This window comes from Garra rufa, chromosome 6 (assembly GCF_049309525.1).
Source record: "Garra rufa chromosome 6, GarRuf1.0, whole genome shotgun sequence".
NCBI classification, from domain to species: Eukaryota; Metazoa; Chordata; class Actinopteri; order Cypriniformes; family Cyprinidae; genus Garra; species Garra rufa.
Window position 1 is genome coordinate 40,355,588 of NC_133366.1, and position 23,581 is coordinate 40,379,168.

The 23,581-nt window shown below is 36.6% G+C and overlaps 1 protein-coding gene across 2 annotated transcripts in view; it reads right to left on the minus strand.

Annotated features, from left to right (window-relative positions):
- acsl1a (acyl-CoA synthetase long chain family member 1a) overlaps nucleotides 1-23,581 on the minus strand; it is a 43,556-nt gene that overhangs the window by 15,136 nt on the left and 4,839 nt on the right. Inside the window, exons 2-13 of one of the 2 annotated variants that reach the window (XM_073843296.1) lie at nucleotides 19,489-19,710; nucleotides 13,456-13,570; nucleotides 13,280-13,344; nucleotides 6,968-7,069; nucleotides 6,781-6,880; nucleotides 4,528-4,703; nucleotides 4,355-4,387; nucleotides 4,177-4,228; nucleotides 3,246-3,319; nucleotides 2,672-2,749; nucleotides 1,709-1,843; nucleotides 1,468-1,602 (exon numbers count right to left, since the gene is read on the minus strand). In XM_073843296.1, coding sequence (XP_073699397.1) covers nucleotides 1,468-1,602; nucleotides 1,709-1,843; nucleotides 2,672-2,749; nucleotides 3,246-3,319; nucleotides 4,177-4,228; nucleotides 4,355-4,387; nucleotides 4,528-4,703; nucleotides 6,781-6,880; nucleotides 6,968-7,069; nucleotides 13,280-13,344; nucleotides 13,456-13,570; nucleotides 19,489-19,683 — 1,260 coding nt within the window. In that variant the 5' untranslated portion in view covers nucleotides 19,684-19,710. Of the gene's footprint in view, nucleotides 1-1,467; nucleotides 1,603-1,708; nucleotides 1,844-2,671; nucleotides 2,750-2,789; nucleotides 2,868-3,245; nucleotides 3,320-4,176; nucleotides 4,229-4,354; nucleotides 4,388-4,527; nucleotides 4,704-6,780; nucleotides 6,881-6,967; nucleotides 7,070-13,279; nucleotides 13,345-13,455; nucleotides 13,571-19,488; nucleotides 19,711-23,581 lie in introns of both variants that reach the window. The other variant, XM_073843295.1, reaches the window with a different exon arrangement.

A 23,581-nucleotide genomic window follows, 5' to 3' on the forward strand; every position in this document is an offset into this window, starting at 1 on the left:
TTACTTTTTTTCTTAGAATTGTGAGATATAAATTTGTGAATGTGAGTTATAAAGTCAGAATTGTGAGATATGAACTTGTAAATCTGAGAAATAAAGTCGCACATTTTCTTAGAATTGCGAGTTTATATCTATATCTCTATATCTCAATTGTGAGTCATAATTTTGAGATATAAACTCGCAATTCTGAGAACATATCAGTCTTTTTTCCTCCTCAAAATTGGACTTTTTAACTCACAATTGCGAGCTTACATCTAATTCTAATAACAAAAGTCAATTGCAAGAATAAAGTCCTGAAGAACAATGTATAAGTTATTTCAAATGCACAAGCACTTTAAATTTGAATAAAGTCTGATTAGCTGTCAGTGTTTTATCATTCATCAGCTGTAAAAAAATCGTTCTGAAAGTGATCCCAACGATATCATTCCCCTGTATCGTTATCGTTATAGCTCTAGAGTGAACTCTGCTATTTTCTTAAATTTGAAACGATTTTTAGAATATTATCTTTATAGTTACAGTTAGCGTTCTTGGTGTGAACAGGCCTTTAGAGAGCACTGTCTTGCAGTGTTACCATGTCCTCATATTTACGAGCGATTTTAGGCATATATATATATTTATATATTTATTTATATTTTTACAGGCTATCAATTTTTTTATCATTCATCAGCTAAAAACAACATTTTGAAAATGATTCCAACAATATCATTCCTTTGCATCAGTATTGTTATAGCTGTGGTGTTGACTTCCATATTCTCATAGAATTCTCATAGAATAATTTTAAAACCTTACAGTTATAGTTATCGTCCTTGGTGTGAACAAGCCTAGATGAGACATGATTCATTTTTTCTTTTCTTTATAAATGTTAGATAGTTAGATGCTGAGTATTTTTGAATTTGTGTGTTGCTAAGCAACAGAGTCTTTATAGATGCTCTATGTTTTCATCTGATTGTTCTGTCCTTGGGCTCTAACTAAAGTCCCTTTAAGGCAAGTCATGTCACTCGGCGGCCATCTTTGAAACGCTACTCGGGCAGGCAAGTGCAGCTCCTATCTCTTTGAATGGGGAAACATCAAATTCTCCAAAACTGTTCACCAAGCTTACGATTAAATTTCATATAAATCTCCGAAGAAATCCGACATGAACTGCCTCATAAATATGGTTCCTTGTGCTCCAATAGCATTAAAAAAAACGCTTATTTTTCCGGCTAAATGAGCCAGTGCGCATGCGCAGTACTGAGTGCACGTCTTAGAGCGCCGATTGTTTCTATAGCAACCGGGACTTCTAACGGCAGCTGCAGTGACGCGCTGACTTTACTAATCAACGATTGGCTCTTTCACTAAGAAGGCGTGGCTTCGCGGCCATAATGAACATTGCATTTTTCCCCATTCAACACTATACGAGTGACATGTCTTGGGTATTCTATAGTCTTTGGCTCTAACACACTTTTTCTCTATTTAGTTTAGTTAGGTTACCTGCACTTTGCTGAAGATCAGTTTATCCCACATGCTATCCTTCCTCACAACTCCACTTTTAAGCTCTGCCTCTTTTCTGCTGGTGGCAAAATCCAGCAGCCATCTTTTGAGAGGAGTGTTCGCCTGTCCGAATATCTTAATGCAAACACACAAGAGTTTATAATGAGCAAAGATCACTTAGTATATTTAAGCACATAATTAAATGCCAAGAGTTTATGTGTGTGTAACTAAACAGAAGTACCTTATCAAACATGCGGTTGAGTAGTCTGGGCACTACAGGGAATATAGTAGGCTTAAGAGTCTTCAAATCATCCATCAGCAGACGGATATCACCCTGAAAATATCCAATCCTGGCCCCATGGACCAGAAGCACACCCTACACGCAACAAACACAATTATGCAACAAGAATATAATGGCAGTTCATTTCTATATATACACAGTACAGACCAAAAGTTTGGACACACCTTCTCATTCAGGTGTGTCCAAACTTTTGGTCTGTACTGTAGATATGAATTCAACTGAAAAAAACTGGTGAAAAAATATCTTTCAGGTGGTCAAATAGCAAATAGTGGAGCTCTGCAGCCACCTACTGGTAAAAGTTATTTGTAGTTGTTTTTTTTATTTTTTTTTAAACTGGATTTTCCAAAAGATGGGCAAAAATCTTACACTAAACCATGTGAAATTATCCATGTTATCCCCATGAATTAAAGTTAGAAATGTGGGTCGTTTATAAAGTGAATTTTACATAAAAAAGCAGTTTTTGTATAAAAACCCATTTAAAAAAATATTTATTTATTAATTTATATACATTTAAAAAATCTCACTAACCAACTGAAAACTGCACAAATGTAGAGTAAAAACTTTAATAAACAGAAAAATAAACAGTACAAACCAAAATTTGGACACACCTTCTCATTCATTTGGTCTGTACTGTATATATATATATATATATATATATATATATATATATATATATATATATATATATTTTTTTTTTTTTTTTTTTTTTTTTTTATGTAGCCACAGACACAGTTAAGAAGTCATAATATCATATATTGGGTGAGTTAATTTTTGGGGAAACTGTATCAAAACCATCAAAAATGAAATAAAATGTCAATATTAAGTGCACCACAAACTATGTTACAAGCTGTATAAAAAATATATCAAACAGTTGTTTAATGTCTGTGCATGCATAATACATACCTCGACCACTCTCTCAAACATGTGCGCTAGTGGTAGGTAAGAAATGTGAATGTCTGTCTGGTTAAGCATGCAGTGAACCTGCAAAACACACACACGTGCGGTGTCAAATACAGTGTACCTCTACTACTCTTTCAAACATATGTGCTAACGGTAAGAAGGAGATGAGAACATCTTGAGGACTAGGTTCCAGCAATCCCTAACCACAAACACATACACATATACAAACACATCAACACATAGGACACAAGGAAGGAACAGGAAACAGATAATTAAATGAGGAAATGAGGCACAAGGAATGGTGAATGTAACAAAGACCAAAAGAAAGAACTTGATATGAAGAAAGTATTTCACTTAACAATTAACTGACAAACAAAATTAAGGAAAGATGTTCATAAAAACTTGTCACATAAATCTCACTAGTTGTCATTTTTGCTTGTTTTCCAAGAAGACTTAAATGAAATTTACATGTATTTCTTTAGCAGATGATTTTATCCAAAGTGACTTACAAATGAAAAAATAAAATTTAAAGCAATACATTTTAAAGAATACAAAAGTGAAAAATCTCTAGGCTTACCTCTGTTACTTTAATGAAAGCAGAACAATTGGAAACAACATTTCCATGTGTGAGCATTGCTCCTTTTGGATTTCCTGTTGGAAAAACATGGATACATATATTCTCTGAGCTGGAGTAAGAAATGCGAAAGATGTTAAAGCGAAAGAAACTAGGAAGCAATGTGAACATGAACAATGTGTTCTTTGTGTAAAATGAATTAAAAAAAAAAAAGAAAGAATATTTACATGTTAAATTGGTTATAACTGTTATTATAAACCAGTATGCCTTTCTTTCTTTTCCTGTGAATTTTTCAGGAATATATATAGGAATATAAATATTATTATTATGTTGAAAACAGTAGAGTATATTTTTTTCAGGTTTCTTTGATGAATAGAAAGTTCAGAAGAATATAAGCATTTATCTGACATACTAAAATCTTTTATAACATTACAAACGTCTTTATCATCACTTTTGATCAATTTAAAGCATCCTTGCTAAATAAAAGTATTAATTTCTATAATTTCTTCCCCCCACCCCCAAAAATAAATAAATAAATACAAATCATACTGACTCCAAGCTTTTGAATAGTATAGCTGAGTAATGTAATGTTACAAAAGCTTTTTATTTCAGATAAATGCTGAACTTTAGATCTTTCTATTCAACAAAGTATTCTGAAAATCAATGATGCTGAAAATGTAGGTTTGATCACAGGAATAAATTACATTTTAAAATGTATTCACATAGAAAGCAGTCATTTTAAATAGTGAAAATATTTCACAATATTACTGCTTTTGTTGTATTTTGGATCAAATAAATGCAAGCTTGGTAGTATAATTTGTTCTTCTTCATTAAAAAGTATTGGAATGCATTAACATGATACAAAAATAATAATTCTGAGATTAATCACAATTAAATTTAAGTACTTAGTGAACATACATATAAACTCTTTTACCTGTAGTTCCACTTGTGAAGCAAATCAGTGCCAGGTCCTCTGGTCTAGGTGGCTAGAAATAAAATCAAAAGTAGGATTCATGAAATTACCATAAAGCAATAAAAAATAAATAAATAAATAAATAAAACAATTCAGGGTTACAAGTCTGTAAATCAATACAGCGCTCAGTTTTACTTACAATGGGTGTCTTGTGGTTGGCTTTGCCAATAGCCTGCCAAAAGAAAGACTTCATTTAGTAGAGCACAAATACAAGATTAATGGGATCACTGCTTACCAAGGGTCTCTAAGACAGTGTGTTTGTTTGTTTGTTTGTGTGTGTGTGTGTGTGTGTGTGTGTGTGTGTAATCAAACCTCCAACTCCTTGAGGCTCAAGACCTCAATGCCTTTCTGTTGTGCTTGTGCAGTCAGTTCACTGTCAAAGCTCTCTATGATCACTATGGTTGTGATGCTGTGTTTCCGGCCAGACACACAGTCCAGGATCAGACGAGCCTTATCCGCCATGTCACAGATCACAGTGGAGATGGTGGCTACAACAAAAGCTCTGTTACTCACAACAAATTTCTCACAATTTCAACAAAATGTCAACACAATTTCCATCTAAATTACAAATAGTTCTCGTAATTAATTCAAATAAGTAAATGTGATTAAATATTAATATTTATTCATCTTCATTTTTAAATTTAATTGTAATAAATATCAAGTTCAGTCAGCACAGACTGACAGGTCATTTATGTGCAATCACGTTATGTATTATATATTATTGTACGTAACTTAGTTTGGCCTCTGCTCAGTCTGCAAATTTAAAGGAACCGTATGTAGGATTGTGGCCAAAACTGGTACTGCAATCACTTTCAAAATACTGTAGAAGGGTGTCGTTGGCGCAACGTTGGCGTCTGTCTTCAAATTCTTCTCCGTTTTCAGCCGTCTCCATCTTTCAAAGGCATCTCCTATACAAATCCTTGTTTTATTTCGGACTTTGTCACGACGTATTTCGGATTCATAACGAGGTCTTTTAGGTTTTGTAATGTTATACATGTTTTATCCGACACGTTCATAGCTGCAGCTGTAACAGTGCTGGCAACCCCGATCATGTAACTCTACTGACTTCGTGATTAGTAGATAGCTGGAGGGTGGAGCCTCAGACCAAAACACAAAATGACAACAATAACATCAGTTGTGGGCTGCAACTGTCACTTTTAATTGACAATATCCTGGCCGGACCGCTGTTGTCAGTGATATAAGTATTTGAAATGAACATGATTTCTTAATGTGTAGTGACATGTCAGGGCCATTTTATGATTAACTGAAATAAATTTCTTACATATGGTTCCTTTAAATGGCCTGGTTCAGTGTCAGCTGTTCCTTTAATCACAGTTCCTTTGAAACCCTCCACCTCCCCCAGCTCCACCTGTCTATTAGGGGTGCGACGATAAATCGATTAGTGGATTTGGATCTGTGATTTTCCAAATGCATTATAATTCTCTCTCGAATCGATTCTGTGCTCTAGTTTTTAACAGCAGATGGCACACTAGATTAGTTTCTAACCGCACACGTAAATGCTCACAAAGAACGGCGCTTGTGCATTCGAGTAATTTAAGTGGATAAATGTACTTGCACCTCGGCTTTTATGCTTTTATGACGCAAGATTAATGTAAGCTCTGCCCACTGTGAACACTCTTGCTTTTAGCTTTTACCTTTTCAAACTTTATAAATTATTATTTTAATTTCAAGTGTGTGTAAGAAACTAGAAGCAAGCAGAGTATGGCAGTTTCTAAAGCATGCAGTGCCATCTGCTGTTAAAAAAATAAGCTTAGAATTGATTCAAGAAAAAGAATCTCAATGTATTCGGAAAATCAATCCATGAATCGATACATCATCACACCCCTAATGCCTATTCATGTAAAGGCAACATAAAAATTCTCATAGCAGCATATTTGTATGTTTTGTCAGCAGCAAGTTCATACAGTACTTGCTCTGCAGAGGCAGGAGTTTAAACAGTTGATGTAGGCCACCAAACCAAATACAGTAATATTGTTGTATCAATTATCATGCTAAAACTATTCCAAGAGTTCTCATGATTGAAACAGGATTATTAATTATCTAATTAATAGAATGTTCTATTTCAGTGAACAAAACGCTTTTCCAGAATAGGACACAAAATGGTGCTAAACTATTTTGAAAGCCCTCATTAAAAATGTTTTATTTTTTTCTAGTATTTATTAGCAGAGTTAAAAACTAAATATGTGACCCAGGACCACAAAACCAGTCACAAGGGTCAATTTTTTGAAATTGAGATGTATACATCACCTGAAAGTTGAATAAATAAGCTTTCCATTGATGCATGGATAGAATGAAACAATATTTAGCTGAGATACAACTATTTGAAAATCTGGAATCTGAGTTTTTTTATACATTTACAGTAGGAAATTTACAACATCTTCATGATTTCCTAATGTCTAGTGACATGTCAGGGCCATTTTATGATTAACTGAAATAAATTTCTTACATACAGTTCCTTTAAGACTGGTTTTGTGGTCCATATAAGAGAAAGATAACATAAAACTATTGCACAGAATTGGAGAAAGATGTTGTGCGTTTACTCACCTTTGTCAATAATATAGCTGATGGCCTCTGTACCAAGTGTATCATACAGCGGCACTGCCACCAGTGAATATGTGTAACATGCCAGCTCTGAAATAGTCCACTACAGAAATGTACACACAGGTTGATCAAATGTGGAATATACTGTTTGCACAAATAAGATTATCTTATATAGAATGCATGTGATTACCTCTGGCCTGTTCTGTGCAAAGATGCCAATGTATTTGTCTCTTGTTTGACTGTGACCTCTGTGGAGTAATGCTGAACCTGCAAACTCTGCCCTGTCTGCTACCTACACACATGAACATCATACAAAAATATGTAATTTACTCAAAAGCACAGCTGTATCTGATAAAATACAAACAAGAAAGAGATCAATAAAGATATACAGTGAGGGAAAAATTATTTGATTTTGTACGTTTGCCCACTAACAAAGAAATGATCAATCTATAATTTTAATGGTAGGTTTATTTGACATGAGAGACAGAATAACAACAAAAAAAGCATTTCAAAAAGGTGTAGGATCTCGATCAACAGAGCACCACACAAACTGCAGAGAATCAAGCCAGCCATAAAATTAATCACCACCAGCACATGACCATCTGGTAGACGCCAGCTAGTCTACAAGTCTTCACTAGTCTTGACCCGGCCTGCCCCGTTAACATTAATTCACGAAAGGAGTACAAGAAGATTGTAACTTGCAGAACAACGTACAAAACAGAAATGGCCATATTCCAAAGAAACAAAAGGACCCTCTTTCTCAGTCAAAATGCTGAGACATGACCATCACATGATAATCACCAGACGCTAATTGTATGGACCGCTTTTGTCGAGATCTGCGACTTACGCATCCAGAGAGAAGAAAATGCTCTCTGTCTCAGAGCACCTAAGAAACAAACCTCCAGTCTTCTGAAATTAAGCTGGCATGGCACATGATGCGTCCAGCGTGACTCACATGGTTTTTCGGACTTCCTGTCCCACTCTCGTCTGACATTCCGAATCCAACGCAGCGTCTCAATTGAGTACACTGCAGAGACAATCTTTAAGAAACAATCAGCTTTTCAACAGTATCATATGTTTTCATGTTTTCTTTTATATTATGTGTTTTATGTGATCATTGGAGTTTAATCTATGCATTATATGCCTTTAGGAAAGGAAGTTATCAAATGTATTAGCATGCAAGCAATATAGCTTTATTTGATATGTAATAAATTGTCTGAATGAATGATGCACAGCAAAATGAATGAGAAAATGATAGTGTATACTTTAGGCATCGAAATAGTTTATTGAAGTTAATAACAAAAAAATTGCAGAGAAATCCATTTCCTAATAAGTTACGTACCAGAAGGAATTACAGGACGGAAAGGGGGTGGCGTGACCCGACCCTTCAGCAATGCCATTGGATCCCAGCATCGTGGGACGTGCCCTAGCGGCCCGTTTAAAACTTCATGTTCCTAACAGAACTTAGGCGAACTCAGCAAGAACTCAGCGAACTCAGAGCTCCCAGCTCTCGCCTCACGCCTTTCGCCTCTTGTGGTTTGAGTGCTTTTCCATCTGCGCTCGACCACTCGACCAAGCACGCAACGGTGCCATCAAAACTCTACAGAACTGAAGTTTCGTGACTGCCGAACTTTTCCAAGTCTCGCAACGCCGACTCAAAAGAACTTCCAGCGCATCAACCTGCGTAACCAGGCAACCGAAAGATCAGCTCCAGAAAACTACTCCTCCACGTCGAGGGATTTCCCAAACTACGTCATCGACCAGCAACCAACCAGAACTTTCGCTCAGACGAGCCCCCGGAACCCCCGTTCCTGGCACAAACGCAAGTAACAAGATCTCTGTTTACTTCGCTGAAACTGGTGCAAAATACTCCCTAAGTAGTTAAAAGCTAAGTCTCTGCTTTTGTGATTTTCTAAGGTTGCGATCTAAGAACTAGTTAAGATACTAGAACATTTGGGGTTCTCGTCAACTCAGTAATTGCTCATCCCCGGAACTGTATGAGTGTGAGTGTGAATGTGTGTGTGTGTGTGTGTGTGTGTGTGTGTGTGTGTGTGTGTGTGTGTTTATTTGTGTTTTAGTAGAGATTAGTGTTGTGTTTTAGAGTAGTTCAATAAATCATTGTTTCATTAAAAGAAGTGTCTTGACTTTATGTTCACAAAAGTTCTATCTGTGTTTAGATCAAGCTACCTCAGCTTTAAAATTTCCTAACGTAATATTTTGGTTTATTTGTGATCTTGGCCAGGAACATAATATAAACCTTTTGAGTTAATACATTATGCTGAATTGACCACTTTGCTGGACGAATGGTTAAGAAGTGTAATCTATTAATTCTGAATCAGTTTAATCAAGTTTCGAATCTTTCGATTCGATTCCTTATTTGAATCAATATAAATTTGAGCTAATTAATCCTTACAAAGGTTATAAATTGATTTGCATTTTAATGAGTGAAACAGGTATCTGATTCCCTATCAATCAGAAAGATTTTTGGCTCTCAGGTAGGGCTGTGCGGTATATCAAATTCTGGGGATATATCGATATGATTCCCCAACGCGATGCGGGATTATCCAATATCTTTCATATCGATATGGTTTAAGGCCACACATGCGCGTGTGCGTTCTGCGTGAAAAAGAGGGTTTTAAAACGCTGCTAAAAACCATTGACCCAAGATACGAGCTACCCAATCGCAAGAACTCAGCATTTGGGTGCAATCTCCTGTGCAGTGATGAGAGGCGCATTGCGTACAGACAGATGTAGCTTTCAGTGAGTGAAAAACGTTGATGGAAAACGCATTGTGTTGGGGTTACGTCGCAAAATATTGTGGGTGAGCCAATGGATATCACACAAGCAAAGTGAAAACTGCGCAATATGTTAAAGCGAAAGTAAAAACAGCGCTTTCAGCATCTGATGTGCACATTCTCTCAGAGACAATGATAGACGGTTATACTTCATATGCTGATATTAATTTACTTCCCTAATATTTCTCTTGTGCGCCGAACACAGTGGGGAAAAAGAAAAAGAAACGTATTTTGTGTAGGCTAAGGTTTGTTTTCGAAAGTCGTTGTTTAAAATAAAGCTCTCAATTTTCATTGATGACTGCAGTATTATTAGGGGTTAAGAAAGTCTTAATTATGATTTCAGGTTGTCTTAAATTGGGGACTAAAAGGCAAGAATTGCGATGAAACTTTATAAGGCTATGCATTGAATAAATATGAGCGCTGCACGTTTCAAAGTCAGCTTCGGCGCTGCTTTGTGTACCATTCTGAAAGCTACGGAGCCCCTTACGTCACCTGTAGAAGAAAAATAATTAATCCGTGGGGACGGTTTTGCAATTCGTTCCCTCAGTTTATAAACCGTGCTCACGAATTCTTAAACTGTTCCCTCGGTTTAACAAGTCGTGCCCACGGATTAACAAACCGTACCCACGAATTTCCAATCCGTGCGCTCAGATTTTGTAAACCATACCCTCGGATTTTGAATCCGTACCCACAAATTCATAATCCGTGCGCACGCTTTCGCAATCCGTTCCCACAGTTTGTAAACTGCTCTCACGGATTTGTGATTATGATAAGCTTTTCACCCAGAGTTAGATGCATGCTGCACTATTAATGTTATTATTAAATAAGGCCTATTATTACATTGCATTTAGTTTGAGAGCAAAGGAATGGCAACATAACCTGTACATTATTTGTTTGTATTGCTTTTTACCTTCTCCTCTCCAAAACTCGTTTTTTTTTAATTCAGGTAATTTTATATTTTGAAAAATATTATATAAAACAAAGCCGTTTGAACAGCGCTCTTCACTTATTATTTTATTTTGGTACCATGACCGCACTTACAAAACATGCAGGCTTCTTTTTATCGTTTATTTTACATTAATAACCAATAGGTTAAAACACATGATGTTTTGGCAGCTAATCTATTGGTGATTAATATAAAATAAAGCTAAAAACTCTGTTTTGTCAGTGTTGCATAGTCTCATATAGCCTACTGAGAAATAAAGTTTAATAAATGCAAAACAATGCATCCAGCACTTAAACAGGTGTCCTGGTTGAATTTGGGGGCGGGGCCACAAATCCGTGAGAGCAGTTTACAAACTGTGGGAACGGATTGCGAAAGCGTGCGCACGGATTATGAATTTGTGGGTACGGATTCAAAATCCGAGGGTACGGTTTACAAAATCTGAGCGCACGGATTGGAAATTCGTGGGTACGGTTTGTTAATCCGTGGGCACGACTTGTTAAACCGAGGGAACAGTTTAAGAATTCGTGAGTATGGTTTATAAACTGAGGGAACGAATTGCAAAACCGTCCCCACGGATTCATTATTTTTCTTCTACAGGTGACGTAAGGGGCTCCGTAGAAAGCGCCTCCTTCTGGAAGAGAAGTTCTGCCATTTTTAATTAGCTTGTATGTCTGCTGTTGTCAAAAAGATTAATGTAAAAAAAAAAAAAAAAACAATCCATGGTTTTAAGCAGCAAACACATAGAGTTGTAAATGTGAACTGATGGATCGAAAGATAATGTGTTATACAAATTTAAACAATTAATGCAGTAAAATATATGTATATGTTAATTTATATAATACTTGATTGACAATATTTGTTTAAATTTGTATAAGAATTGATACTTTTGACTCTTGAAGGCTGGAATGTGAAGTTTATAATTTAAGAAATCTTTTTTGTTTTGTGAAACCTGCATCTGAATTGTAAATCATGCTTTTTACAGTCATTTTAATTATTTATTTATTTATTTATTTATTTTTGTTCAGGTCTTTAAAAAGGTATTTAAATGTCTAGAATTTAAGATAAAATATGCTGCAGATACCCTGGTCTCGCAAAAAACATAAATCGTTTTTTATGTATAATTGTCCGGATCTCGGCTGGTGAGCAGGGTTCATTACTGGACCTCGAGCCGTTTTAATTGAAGACCCCTGGTCTAGCCTGTACTGTATTTTATTTATCAAAGATTTTTTTCATAATTTGAAATATGTTGCGCAGCGTATATTAAGCAGGAGAAACAACCTGTACTGTATTTTATTTATCAAAGATTTTGTGCAGCTGTTTATTTGTTGTGCAGCTGTTTATTTGTAAACAGGGAGGGAAACCACCGTTAACTTAATAAAGTTTTAATAAAGGCTTTGACTCTCAAGTAACCATTTATGGAAAAATACCGTATATATATCGTATACCGTCATTCCTCCTAAAAATACAGAGATTTGAATTTTTGCCCATATCGCCCAGCCCTACTCTCAGGTGTCTTTTATATTGGTAACAAGCTGAGATTAGGAGCACTCTCTTAAAGGGATTGTTCCTAATCACAGTTTGTTACCTGTATAAAAGACACCTGTCCACAGAAGCAATCAATCAATCAGATTCCAAACTCTCCACCATGGCCAAGATCAAAGAGCTGTCCAATGATGTCAGGGACAAGACTGTAGACCTACACAAGGCTGGAATGGCCTACAAGACCATCGCCAAGCAGCTTGGTGAGAAGGTGACAACACTCGGTGCGATAATTTGCAAATGGAAGAAACACAAAATAACTGTCAATCTCCCTCAGTCTGGGGCTCCATGCAAGATCTCACCTCGTTGAGTTTCAATGATCATGAGAACGCTGAGGAATCAGCCCAGAACTACACGGAAGTATCTGGAACCATAGTCACAAAACAATTGGTAAAACACTAAGCCGTGAAGGACTGAAATCCTGCAGTGCCCACAAAGCCCCCCTGCTCAAGAAAGCACATGTACAGGCCCGGCTGAAGTTTGCAAATGAACATCTGAATGATTCAGAAAAGAACTGGGTTAAAGTGTTGCTCTTCAGCGAGCTCTTTGGCATCAACTCAACTCGCCGTGTTTGAAGGAGGAATGCTGCCTATAACCCCAAGGAACACCACCCCCCCCCCGTCAAACGTGGAGGTGGAAACATTATGCTTTGGGGGTGTTTTACTGCTAAGTGGACAGGACAACTTTACAGCACCAAAGGGATGATGGACGGGACCATGTACCATCAAATCCTGGGTGAGAACCTCCTTCCCTCAGCCAGGGCATTGAAAATGGGTTGTGGATGGGTATTCCAGCATGACACTGACCCAAAACACACGGCCAAGGCAACAAAGGAGTGGCTTAAGAAGAAGCACATTAAGGTCCTGGAGTGGCCTAGCCTGTCTCCAGACCATAATCCCATAGAAAATCTGTGGAGGGTTGAGTTTCAAATATCAACCTCGAAACCTTAATGACTTGGAGAGGATCTGTGAAGAGGAGTCATGTTTTGCGAAGGGGTCAAATATTTATTTCACTCATTAAAATGCAATTTTTTTTTTTTTTTTTTTAAATGCATTTTTATGGATTTTTTGTTGTTATTCTGTCTCTCACTGTTCAAATAAACCTACCATTAAAATGTAAGACTGATCATTTTTGTTACTGGGCAAACGTACAAAATCAGCAGGGGATCAAATAATTTTTCCCTCACTGTAGTGAAAATATGTTTATACTACAGCAATCTTACCTCTTTATATGAAAGCCATTTATATGGCTTGCCCGGTTTACGTGATCCCAAACAAGGACCATTATCTATAAAAAATAAAACACAAAAATTTAAAGATCTCACACATGATGACAAACCTTTTTGGGGTTAACTATTGGGCATTTTTAATATCTTCTTTAAATAACTAGTTGACTCACTTGACACTCGCAGTCCTCGTAAGAAAAACTCATACATTGTCTGAGCGTCTTTGTAGTAGTATGTCATGTACGTGTCACTGTCCTGTAGAATAGACCGACGAGCATAACCACTACCCTGAAAAACAAAACCAATAATCTATGATATAATCTATTGTACCAAACCAAATCAAATAACAAATTCTTACTCTAGACAAATCCACTTCTGATTGCTTTCACACCAGACAAAAAAAAATCTGGAAAAGCATGAACAGAAAGAGTGCTGCAAACAGTGAATCGTCGGGCTTTTAAACTTCACATCAGAAATCTTGTAACAACAATCAAATTTGGGGATTAAAGGTAATATAATTTATATAAACAATGCTTACAGCAGCATCAGGTTTAGGTTTTGATTTAAAAAAAAAAAAGGAAAAAAAGACCAGGCCATTAGCGTCAGAGGGAAGGAGGACTTCATGCTAAAGGAATTTACAGATGGCCGCCACATAGAGGATCTGACTGGCTTTAAAACTGTTGCCAACGTGCTTCAGTGTGTTACCTTAGCAAATATACAAGAAATGGTGAGAATACACAAGCTCTTTCAAGTAAAGACAGAGATCAAGGACATACATCTACAATTATACTTGTCTGGGTGAAAGAGGCTGTAATTATTTGTTTCTAAAGGAAAGTTTCAGTCTGTGCACTTGTGTACATACCCTTATACACACAAAACTGCTATAAACAAAAAACCATGTGATGACAGAAAAAAGCAGGAGGATGAAAAGACCACTTTTAAAAATAATTGTACTTGGCTGTCCCAGTGTTTTCAACACATACACTACCAGTCAAAAAATTATGAATAGTAAGATTTGTATTGTTTTTTAAAGAATTTTTTTCTGTTCACTAAGCCTGTTTTTATTTATTCCAAATTACAGCAAAAGCAGCAATATTGAGAAACGTTTGTACTATTTCAAATAAGTGCTTTCCATTTGAATATATGTTAAAATGAATCATTCCTGTAATCAAAGCTAAATTTTCAACATCATTAACCCAGTCTTCAATGTCACATGATCATTTAGAAATCATTCTAATATGCCGATTTGCTGTTCATGAAACATTGATTCGTATTATTAGTATCACTATTTAAAATAGTTAAGTACATTTTTTTCAGGATTCTTTGATGAATAGAAAGATCGAAAGACTAACACTAAACCATTCAAAAGCTTGGAATCAGTATTTTTTGTAGAAATTAATACATCTATTTACCAAGGATGCTCAAAAGCGATGATAAAGACATACATAATGTAACAAAATATTTATATTTTATATAAAATGCTGCTTTTCTAAACTTTCTATTCAAAGAAACCTGAAACAATTCTACTCAGCTGTTTTCAACATAATAAAAATAATAATTGTTTTTTGAAAGCAAGAACTGATCAAATGTAAATGTATACCTTGAATGCAGTGTCACTTTGGATAAAAGTGTCTGCTAAAAGCATAAATGTAAATATATTTTATTACATTCCAATCTTCAGTGTCACGTGATCCTTCAGAAATAATTCAAATGCTGATTTGGGGGTTAAAAAGCATTTCTGATTATCATCAGTGTTAAAAAATGTTGTGCTGATTAATGTTTATGTGAAAAACCTGAAATATATATTTTAAATTCTTTGATAAATAGAAAGCTCAAAAGAACAACATTTATTTGAAATAGAATTACTGATGTGTCCTTGCTGAAAAAATAAAAATATTATAAAAATATAAAATTATAAAAATTATAAAAATATTATAATTTAATATAATAAAATATTATATTCGAACAGTAGTGTATACTCAAAAGCTTTTCTTTTACAGGCAGGAAGTAGACATAGTAATTATAAAAACCACAATGCACTGTCCCAAAAAAACAGCAATTGTTTTCTGCACTACGACTTGATTGCATGCATGTCTGAGGACACCGATGGGTTATTTAGAACATGCAAAAAGTTGTCTGACATGCAGCTGGTGACCTTTTCACAAGCTGAGGTGAACCCAGAGGAAGCCACAGTCTGCAAAGCTAAACTACTTTTTACAGGAAGTTTGAAAATAATTATTTTTGCATCAGATAGACACCTTTAAAGGTCTTTAACTGAAACATGTTTAAAGATTTGAATGTGTTTAATAAAGTTTTGCAAGCTGTGATGGTGTGCAGGACTTCTTATGACCTTGGTAGATTTGCAAGCCATGGCTGCTAAGCAACTGTTGGAAACCAGAAAGCACTAGTTTTTTTTTAATCAATCTTCTGAGAATCAACTTTTGGCTACGAGGAGAAATGAAGAATGAATGAAGAATCTGTTGTTTTAGGTTTTATGGCAAAGTTTAAAGTTAGGTTTATGACATTAACGGGGTCATCGGATGCAAAACTCACTTTTACATGTTGTTTGAACATTAATGTGTGTCAGCAGTTTGTGTAGACAACAACCCTACAATGATAAAAATCCACCCAGTGGATTCGCTATTGTGTCGACTCAGGTGCAAGGGAAGACAAAAATGTCTCTGATTGAGCGACAGGGTGCGATTTGTGAAAAAAACAGAGGGGGGATGCTTTTGAAAACTTTTTTTTCTCTCTCCATAGGCAGAGGTTGACCAAACTGTTGGTGTAATCTGTTAACAACGCGCATTATATACCCGTCTTTTTAGGCAAGATCATGTTATCAGGTCATGTTTTTAATACGACGGAAGCTGTATTATGTGATCACAATTTAATAAAAACATCAATAAGTTAGGCTCATAGATAGTAATGATTTAATTTCAAACAACGAATACATTTTATAGAGAAGGTGAGCAAAGTATCAACGCAACTTTTTTGGAAACTCAGAATCAGTAAACCACTGCGTCGCAAAAGATTCACTGCTTCGAAGCGCTCCAATCGGATCGCGAATCATTTGATTCAGAACGTTCAACTTCAAAGCACGTATGCCAAATCATTTGATTCAGATGACTTTAAAGTGCATATCGCAAATAATTTTATTTAGATCGGGACGTAGGAACGGCTTCGCGGGACGTTTTATCCCCTCGGATAAAAATAATTCAGCAGAGGCAGGGTGCATAGACCAGAGGGCGGGAAATCCCCCCCGGCAAATCACACCCAGGATGTAATAATGAACATAGCAATTGTCATTTACTCCCGACATCTGAGTCGCTAAAGACGCAGAGGATTAACCAGGGTTCTTGCAGGTTTCAGTTAGTTACATTTAAGACCTTTTTAAGACCATTATGTGTGAATTTTAAGACCAACACGACACATACTGTAAATAGAAACATTAGAATGATCCCAGCAATTCTTAAAACATTCTAGTTTTTATTGATACACTTACCCCCGGTTTCACAGACAAGGCTTAAGCCTAGTCCTAGACTAAAATGTAAATCTGAGCTGTTTCAACTAAAATAAAATTGCACTGATTGATCCTTAAATATATTAGTGCCTTTGTTTTGTCTCAAGATGCACACCAGTAATGTTTTTATTCTAACCACGTTTATGAAAATTGCTTAAATGTCCTAATTGAACTTTGGCCTAATCTTGGCTTAGTCTAAACCCTGTCTGTGAAACCAGGCCTTAGAGAAAAATATCAAAGAAACTCAGCAATAAAACAGATGAAAATACTGAACTTCTGATATCCATATTCCCAACACAACACTAGTACATACAACCTAACCCTACATATGTCTGAGTTCATCTTCTTTAGCATCAATCTCAGTTTCAAGGGCTTTCAGTTCTGCAAGTTTTTCTTTGTGGCTTTGAGAGAAGCTGAGCAATCTTGGAGCCTGCCGTGCCCTCAGCTTGTTCTGCTAGTGCATCTGCCTCCCTGACAAGACAGGCAGACACATCTTCTAAGTTTGTCTTTCATTTCTTAAGGTCCACCAGACACTGCTCAGCCAGCTTTCTTTTCTGGCTCTGAGATTCCTTTTCTTTTCTGATGCGCTCTTGGTCAAGCTATACCAAATCTTGCTATATAAGCGATCTTGGTCGGTCCGCACGTAAACGTTTTCACAATGTTTGAGTCGGGGAACATTGCCTGGAAAACGTCACTAATATTATCGTTACTGTTATATGACATATGTTTTGTCACGGTGTGGAGAATCCAAAGTACCTCCGATTTTGAAGTCTCAGTGGATCCGAAAGTAGCCCGAAGATCAGACCGACTCGACGAAGCTGTAACGTTATTGCCTTGGAGTCCGGAGGGACCAGGCATCGACAATGATGTAGGCCTAGATGGTTTGACTCTGCTGAAGGTTTTTCATGGCAAGCTGGTGTTTGTCCGCTTTGGCATGAGACTCGAGCGCCTTCACACCCAATGTCCCTAGCTGTAATATCTTCTTGCATATTTCGCAGCGAGCTTCATATCTACTGCTGGGGACAGCTTGTAACCAGCTGCAAAACTCACCCTTATCGAGCCAAGTCACATTAAACACACACTTCCCCATGATCTTTGAAAACCACGCGCTCAACAACAGCCCTGACTTAACGTTGCACGAATTCAGTGGGCAGATAGTCTCAGCCTCAGGCGTCACGCCCACGGAACGTTGGCTAAACGTCTGATGCATATGGTACACTTAACTGGAAACACTTCAGGAATGTCGAAGTCGTGATCTGATTAGTTGAATTTGATCGGATATCTGGAACACACGAGTGTCACGTTTATTTTCGGTCCGCCGGGAAACAAAGCCAGACTTATTTACTCGCGTTTTGCTAAAATGTACTTATGCAGACGCCGTTGTTGTTATACACATTTGCGATGTTCGCGAACAAATTACTGACTTACTGCTTGTTTTCCCTCTTCTTCGTTAAATTTCAATGGTGGTTATTTCAATGACTGACTTGTTGCATGCCAGTCTGTTGTTGTGGGGGCATTTCTACACCCCGAAACGTGACGCTGAACGAAACGAACTGTGATTGGTTGTTTGATATGTCGGTCAAACAGCCTTATGGGCGGGCCTTGGCCAATTAAAGCTGCCATGAATTCCAGACCTTCAGCCGTCAGTCTGAAGGTCCGGCTACGCGAGACTAGTGGGCAGATAGCCTAGTGAACCAACTTCCTTCATTTTATTGGCGGGTTACATACCGCCACCTACTTTACAGGAGTTATACCTGCAGTGATCACGCAATGGAATTATCATCATCACGTAGCCAACTAGAAAACAAAACAACCAACTTATTATTAGTTCTACAGCGTTTTAATATTTTATTTTCGGCGGACAACGCTTGAACACAATTAACAAAATGAACGAAGGTAAGAATTTTAAGACTTGGGTAAATTAAATTTAAGACCTAAACTTGTGTTTTTTAGGCTTTTTGAGGCCTTAAATTTAACTTTCTGAATTTAAGTCTTTTTTAGACTTTTTAAGACTCCACGGGAACCCTGATTAACGTTACTTTCGTTTTTGAAAGGAAAGCGCTGATCCCGATCTACATGCGTCTATGTACATGCGAATCATTCGTGATGCAGCGTCACCCACAGCAGAAGTGAGAATAAGGGTCTTTTATGCATCTTTGCAAATGGCCTTTCTTAATAATGTGCTAGTTAGCAAATTTTGCAGCTAAATGCGGCTAAAGTGAACATTATGGCTCATCATCTTACTGCAGAGAGAGGCGGGGCAAGCAGAGCTCATTAGCATTTAAAGGAACATGCAACAGAATAGCTCACTCTAAAAAGGGCTGATTTTGACAAGGTTAAAAGAGTGTTTTTTACACTACCATTGAGAAATTTTAACTAAAGTATGTTATAGACTTCTCATTAAGACCCTAAAGTATCATATCAACTTGTGGAAAATGGGCATCCGATGACCCCTTTAAAACATATTCAATAGCTTTGAATGAGGCAGTTAGTAACACTGAAATAAGATATCCTCAAGGACAACTGTGTATTTTGCTTTCTTTGCCAAATTATGTGACTTCTTGTTCTTTGAAAAAAAAACATTTGTTTTACATGCATTTTATAAACAGACTGACTCTGGGAGACTTCTCTAACCCTGAAACATTTCACCTCACTCTGCTGTTTATGGAAACATTTTGACACCTACCTGTACCTCCACAGACTGCATGGCGAGGTCACAGGGTGGTTTAAGTGCTTTGGGACGAGTGGCGAACCAGTATGTGGTGATGGCAGCGAATGCGCCCATGCCCATGAGGGTGTTGGTGGGTAAAGTGCGAACATACTGTCTCAAGTCGTCCAACTCAGGTATCCGCAGGTGCCGGATCAGATCCTGGGCCTGCATGGCTCTGCCAATTTAGCTTGTTCAAGTCTGAAAGAAGAAAACACATAGGGAGGAATTTAGTGGGGTGCAAAGCCTGATCGTAAGCATTTTGAGTCTGTTTTAACACCTATTGAGTAACTGTCAAAGTTTGTACAAAAATGTATTCAAACAGAAGAAAAAAAAATGATACAGTAAACTAGGAATGCACAATATTCCTGCTATATTCTACACACAAACTCAACCCAACCCAACTGAAAAACTGTCATGATATCCAAATGATCGTCTTTCATTTTATGTGACAGTTCTATATGAGCAGAAAATGGGGCAATAATAAAAAATGCAATAGATATTTCAGCTGCATCAGCCCATAGCCTCTAGCAGTGTTTCTCTGTACAGTTTCTCCTCATGGAAGTGGACTAATTACAGACAGGAAGACAGGACCTCACACACTTCTGCAGCTTGTCTGCACTGCTCTCATAATAAATACTGAAATCTCATCTAAAGGGTTGTAGCTGTCCTGTATCAGTGAGGCCCTTGCTGATAATATCTCTGAAACCACTTTGTCTTCACACTGAGGGTGAAAAGAAGTGCTAAAGCCTGTGAACAGCACTGTGTTAATGTGTTGTAGATAATATGGTGGGCCTTCAACTCAGAGGTCTGTCTGACATTGGCCTGCAGTTTTATCTGCAGACTTCTCACATATACACTACCAGTTTGGAATAATTAAGATTGTTAAATGTTTTGAAAACAAGTCTTTTATGAAGACACCACGGCTGCATTTATTTAATTACAGATTACAGTACATTACAATTTATTCAACTTCAGTCTTTCTGAAAAACAGTTTGACATATTAAAAATGTTTCTTAAAGAAGTTCACTTCACATTTTCTGATCATTTACTCATTCCCATGTCATCCAAGATTTTCATGTCTGTCTTTCTTCAGTCTAAAAAAAATTAAGGTTTTTGAGGAAAACATTCCAGGATTTTTTTTCCATATGGTGGACTTCAACAGGGATCAATGTAAAGTCTAAATTGCAGTTTTAATGCAGTTTCAAAGGTAAAACAACGTTGTTGGAAGATTTTGAAGTTGGAGGCAAAAATGAGATTGAGTTTTTCGCCCTACCCTACCTTTTTGAACCAAATTACACAGACAAACAACTAACCGCGAATGGCGTTTCCAACTTGATTACGCAATGCGTGAAGACATGCATGCACATCACAGAGCTAGTGCTGGATGAGCATTTGTGGTTAAAAAGTATATACATTATTCTTTTTTTAAGAAAAGACACTAGATTAGACCCTTATTCCTCGACTGGGATCATGTAGAGCCCTTTGAAACTGAATTGAAGCTTCAATTTAGACCTTCAACCCATTAGCCACCATTGTAGTCCATTATATGGAGAAAATTCCTAGAATGAATATTCCTTTAAAGGGATAGGTCATCAAAAAATGAAAATTTGATATTTATCTGCTTACCCCAGGCCATCCAAGATGTAGGTGACTTTGTTTCTTCAGTAGAACACAAACGAAGATTTCTAACTCAAACCATTGCAGTCTGTCAGTTATTTAAAGGTGCCATAGAATGCATTGACACAATATTTAAAATTGTTCTCTGAGATCTACATAGAAGGTATATGGCATAGGAAAGGGCAAAAAATGTGCAAAAATGGTTTTACAGGTCCATTTACAACCCTATGATTTGTCCCTAGAATGAAATGCTCTGTTATTACCTTATTTGGAAGGTTCCTGCATAATAATGAGGAGCTCTGCTCTGATTGGCGGCTCGCTCACACAGCTGTAAGGAAACACATGGAGGAAATAAATATTTAATTAGGGCCGCTTCATTTATTTAACTCTAGCCGCTTTTAATATGCGGTTGGTTGAATCTGCCGTTTTGAATCCGCTACATTTTTTTTCTCTCACTACTGTGATAAATGAGCTCTGTGTAACGTTATACTCCAGCGAAGTAGTATAACATAAGAAGGACTTACCACACAAGTTTTGAGGCTTTAGTGATGCTAAGGATCTGTAAGTCATTGGCCATCATCAGTGCACTCATCTCTCCGTTTATGTTGTAAGTAAAATCTTATGTACAGGCTAGCGCTAGCATTAAACTAACCATGTCCCTTCAGTGGCTCGCCTTATTTTACTGATGTACTGACGTTACTGATGATTGGGCGATGCAAATGTTGGGGGCGTAACTATTAACGATCAGGACTATTGTGTAATAGTCGGTGTTATGTTGGAATTGACCTGTTTTTCGGTGGTCTTTTGCAAACACCAGATTTATATAAGAAAGAGGAAATGGTGGTATTTGAGACTCATGGTATGTCATGTCCATGTACTGAACTGTTATTATTCAACTATGCCAAGCTAAACACAGTTTTCCATTCTATGGCACCTTTAATAGCAGTTAATGGGCACCAAATCTTTGCAAGTAAAAAAAAAAAAACATACACAGACAAAGCCAAATTAAACTCTGCAGCTTGTGACGATACATTTAGGTAAGACACAGAACAATCTGTCTGTGCAAGAAACTGAACAGTATTTATATCATTATTTGCCAATTAAAAACTAAAAGATTACGTTTCCTTGTGCAAACTCATCCGGGAGTGTTGACTTTTCACTAACTACATTGTCAGAGCACATTGCCGTGTCACGCACAGGCTGTTGTGAATGCGCTCCATACAGCTGAAAGTTGTGGTGAATTAGAGGTAAATAATGATATAAATACTGTTCAGTTCAATTTGGTTTTGTCTAAGTTTTTTTTTTTTTTTTTTACTCTCAAAGATTTGGTGCCCATTGACTGCCATTATATGACTTACAGACTGCAACGGTTTGAGTTCAAAATCTTTGTTTGTGTTCTACTGAAGAAACAAAGTCACCTACATCTTGGATGCCCTGGGGTAAGCAGATAAACATCAGATTTTCATTTTTGGGTGAACTATCCATTTAAGCACAGATTAGGCATATAAAAACAATTTCTGAAGGATCATGTGACACTGAAGACTGGAGTAATGATGCTGAAAATTCTGCGTTATTTTTATAATTTAACATCTTCAAAAATTAACATCAATTTTTTTTAATCTTAATTGTTCCAAACTTGGAACAATTTGGCATAACGTAATAGTAAGCAACAGAAACTTTGCAAATATCCAAAAAACTCATAAATGCAAAATCATTATTTTACTACAATCTCATGATGAACCGCATCGTATTGTTTCTACATTTTAAATTAGCTGTAATAAATATGTCTAATCAATGTATGAAAGCAAAAGCTTTTAGTGTTTTAGTTACAGTGTATAGTGTTATTATTATACATTTTACAAGAAAATACTATTTATTATTTTCTACTTCAAAATTTCATGTTTAATTCAATAAGTTACCTGGTGTTTGTTTGTAATTGTTTGTAAAACTCACTAGCAATTTTAGAGTGAAAACTACATGTCTATTTAACTTTTAAGTTTCAGTTTTACTCACACTCTAGCATAGGCTACCAAAAACTGAATTTATTTCACAAAACATAAATAAACCAATAAGGCAAAATGTCAATATCAGTTAAAAGCAGATCGCCAATTTCAGTGTTTCTCAAGGAGAAAACGTTCTCTAGTTTCCATTCTACTAAAGTCCCAGTGCTTCTGACCTTCAACTAACCCAAGAGTCTAGTTCACACATATTTACATAGCTGTCCAAAAGAGAACATTGCATGACAATTATTTGCTATTTTTATGAATAGATTTTCCAATTGAGGACATTAAATTTCATCCTGATTTACCTCAGTTTTGAGTATCATAGGTAAAAACACACACCTAGCTTGACATAAAACTTTTATGATTTAACCAAAGCAACAGTAGAAAGAAATACTTACCCTGCAGCTTTAGTAGTTGGGTTTCCTCTCTGTGTGTGGGTGAATATTAGC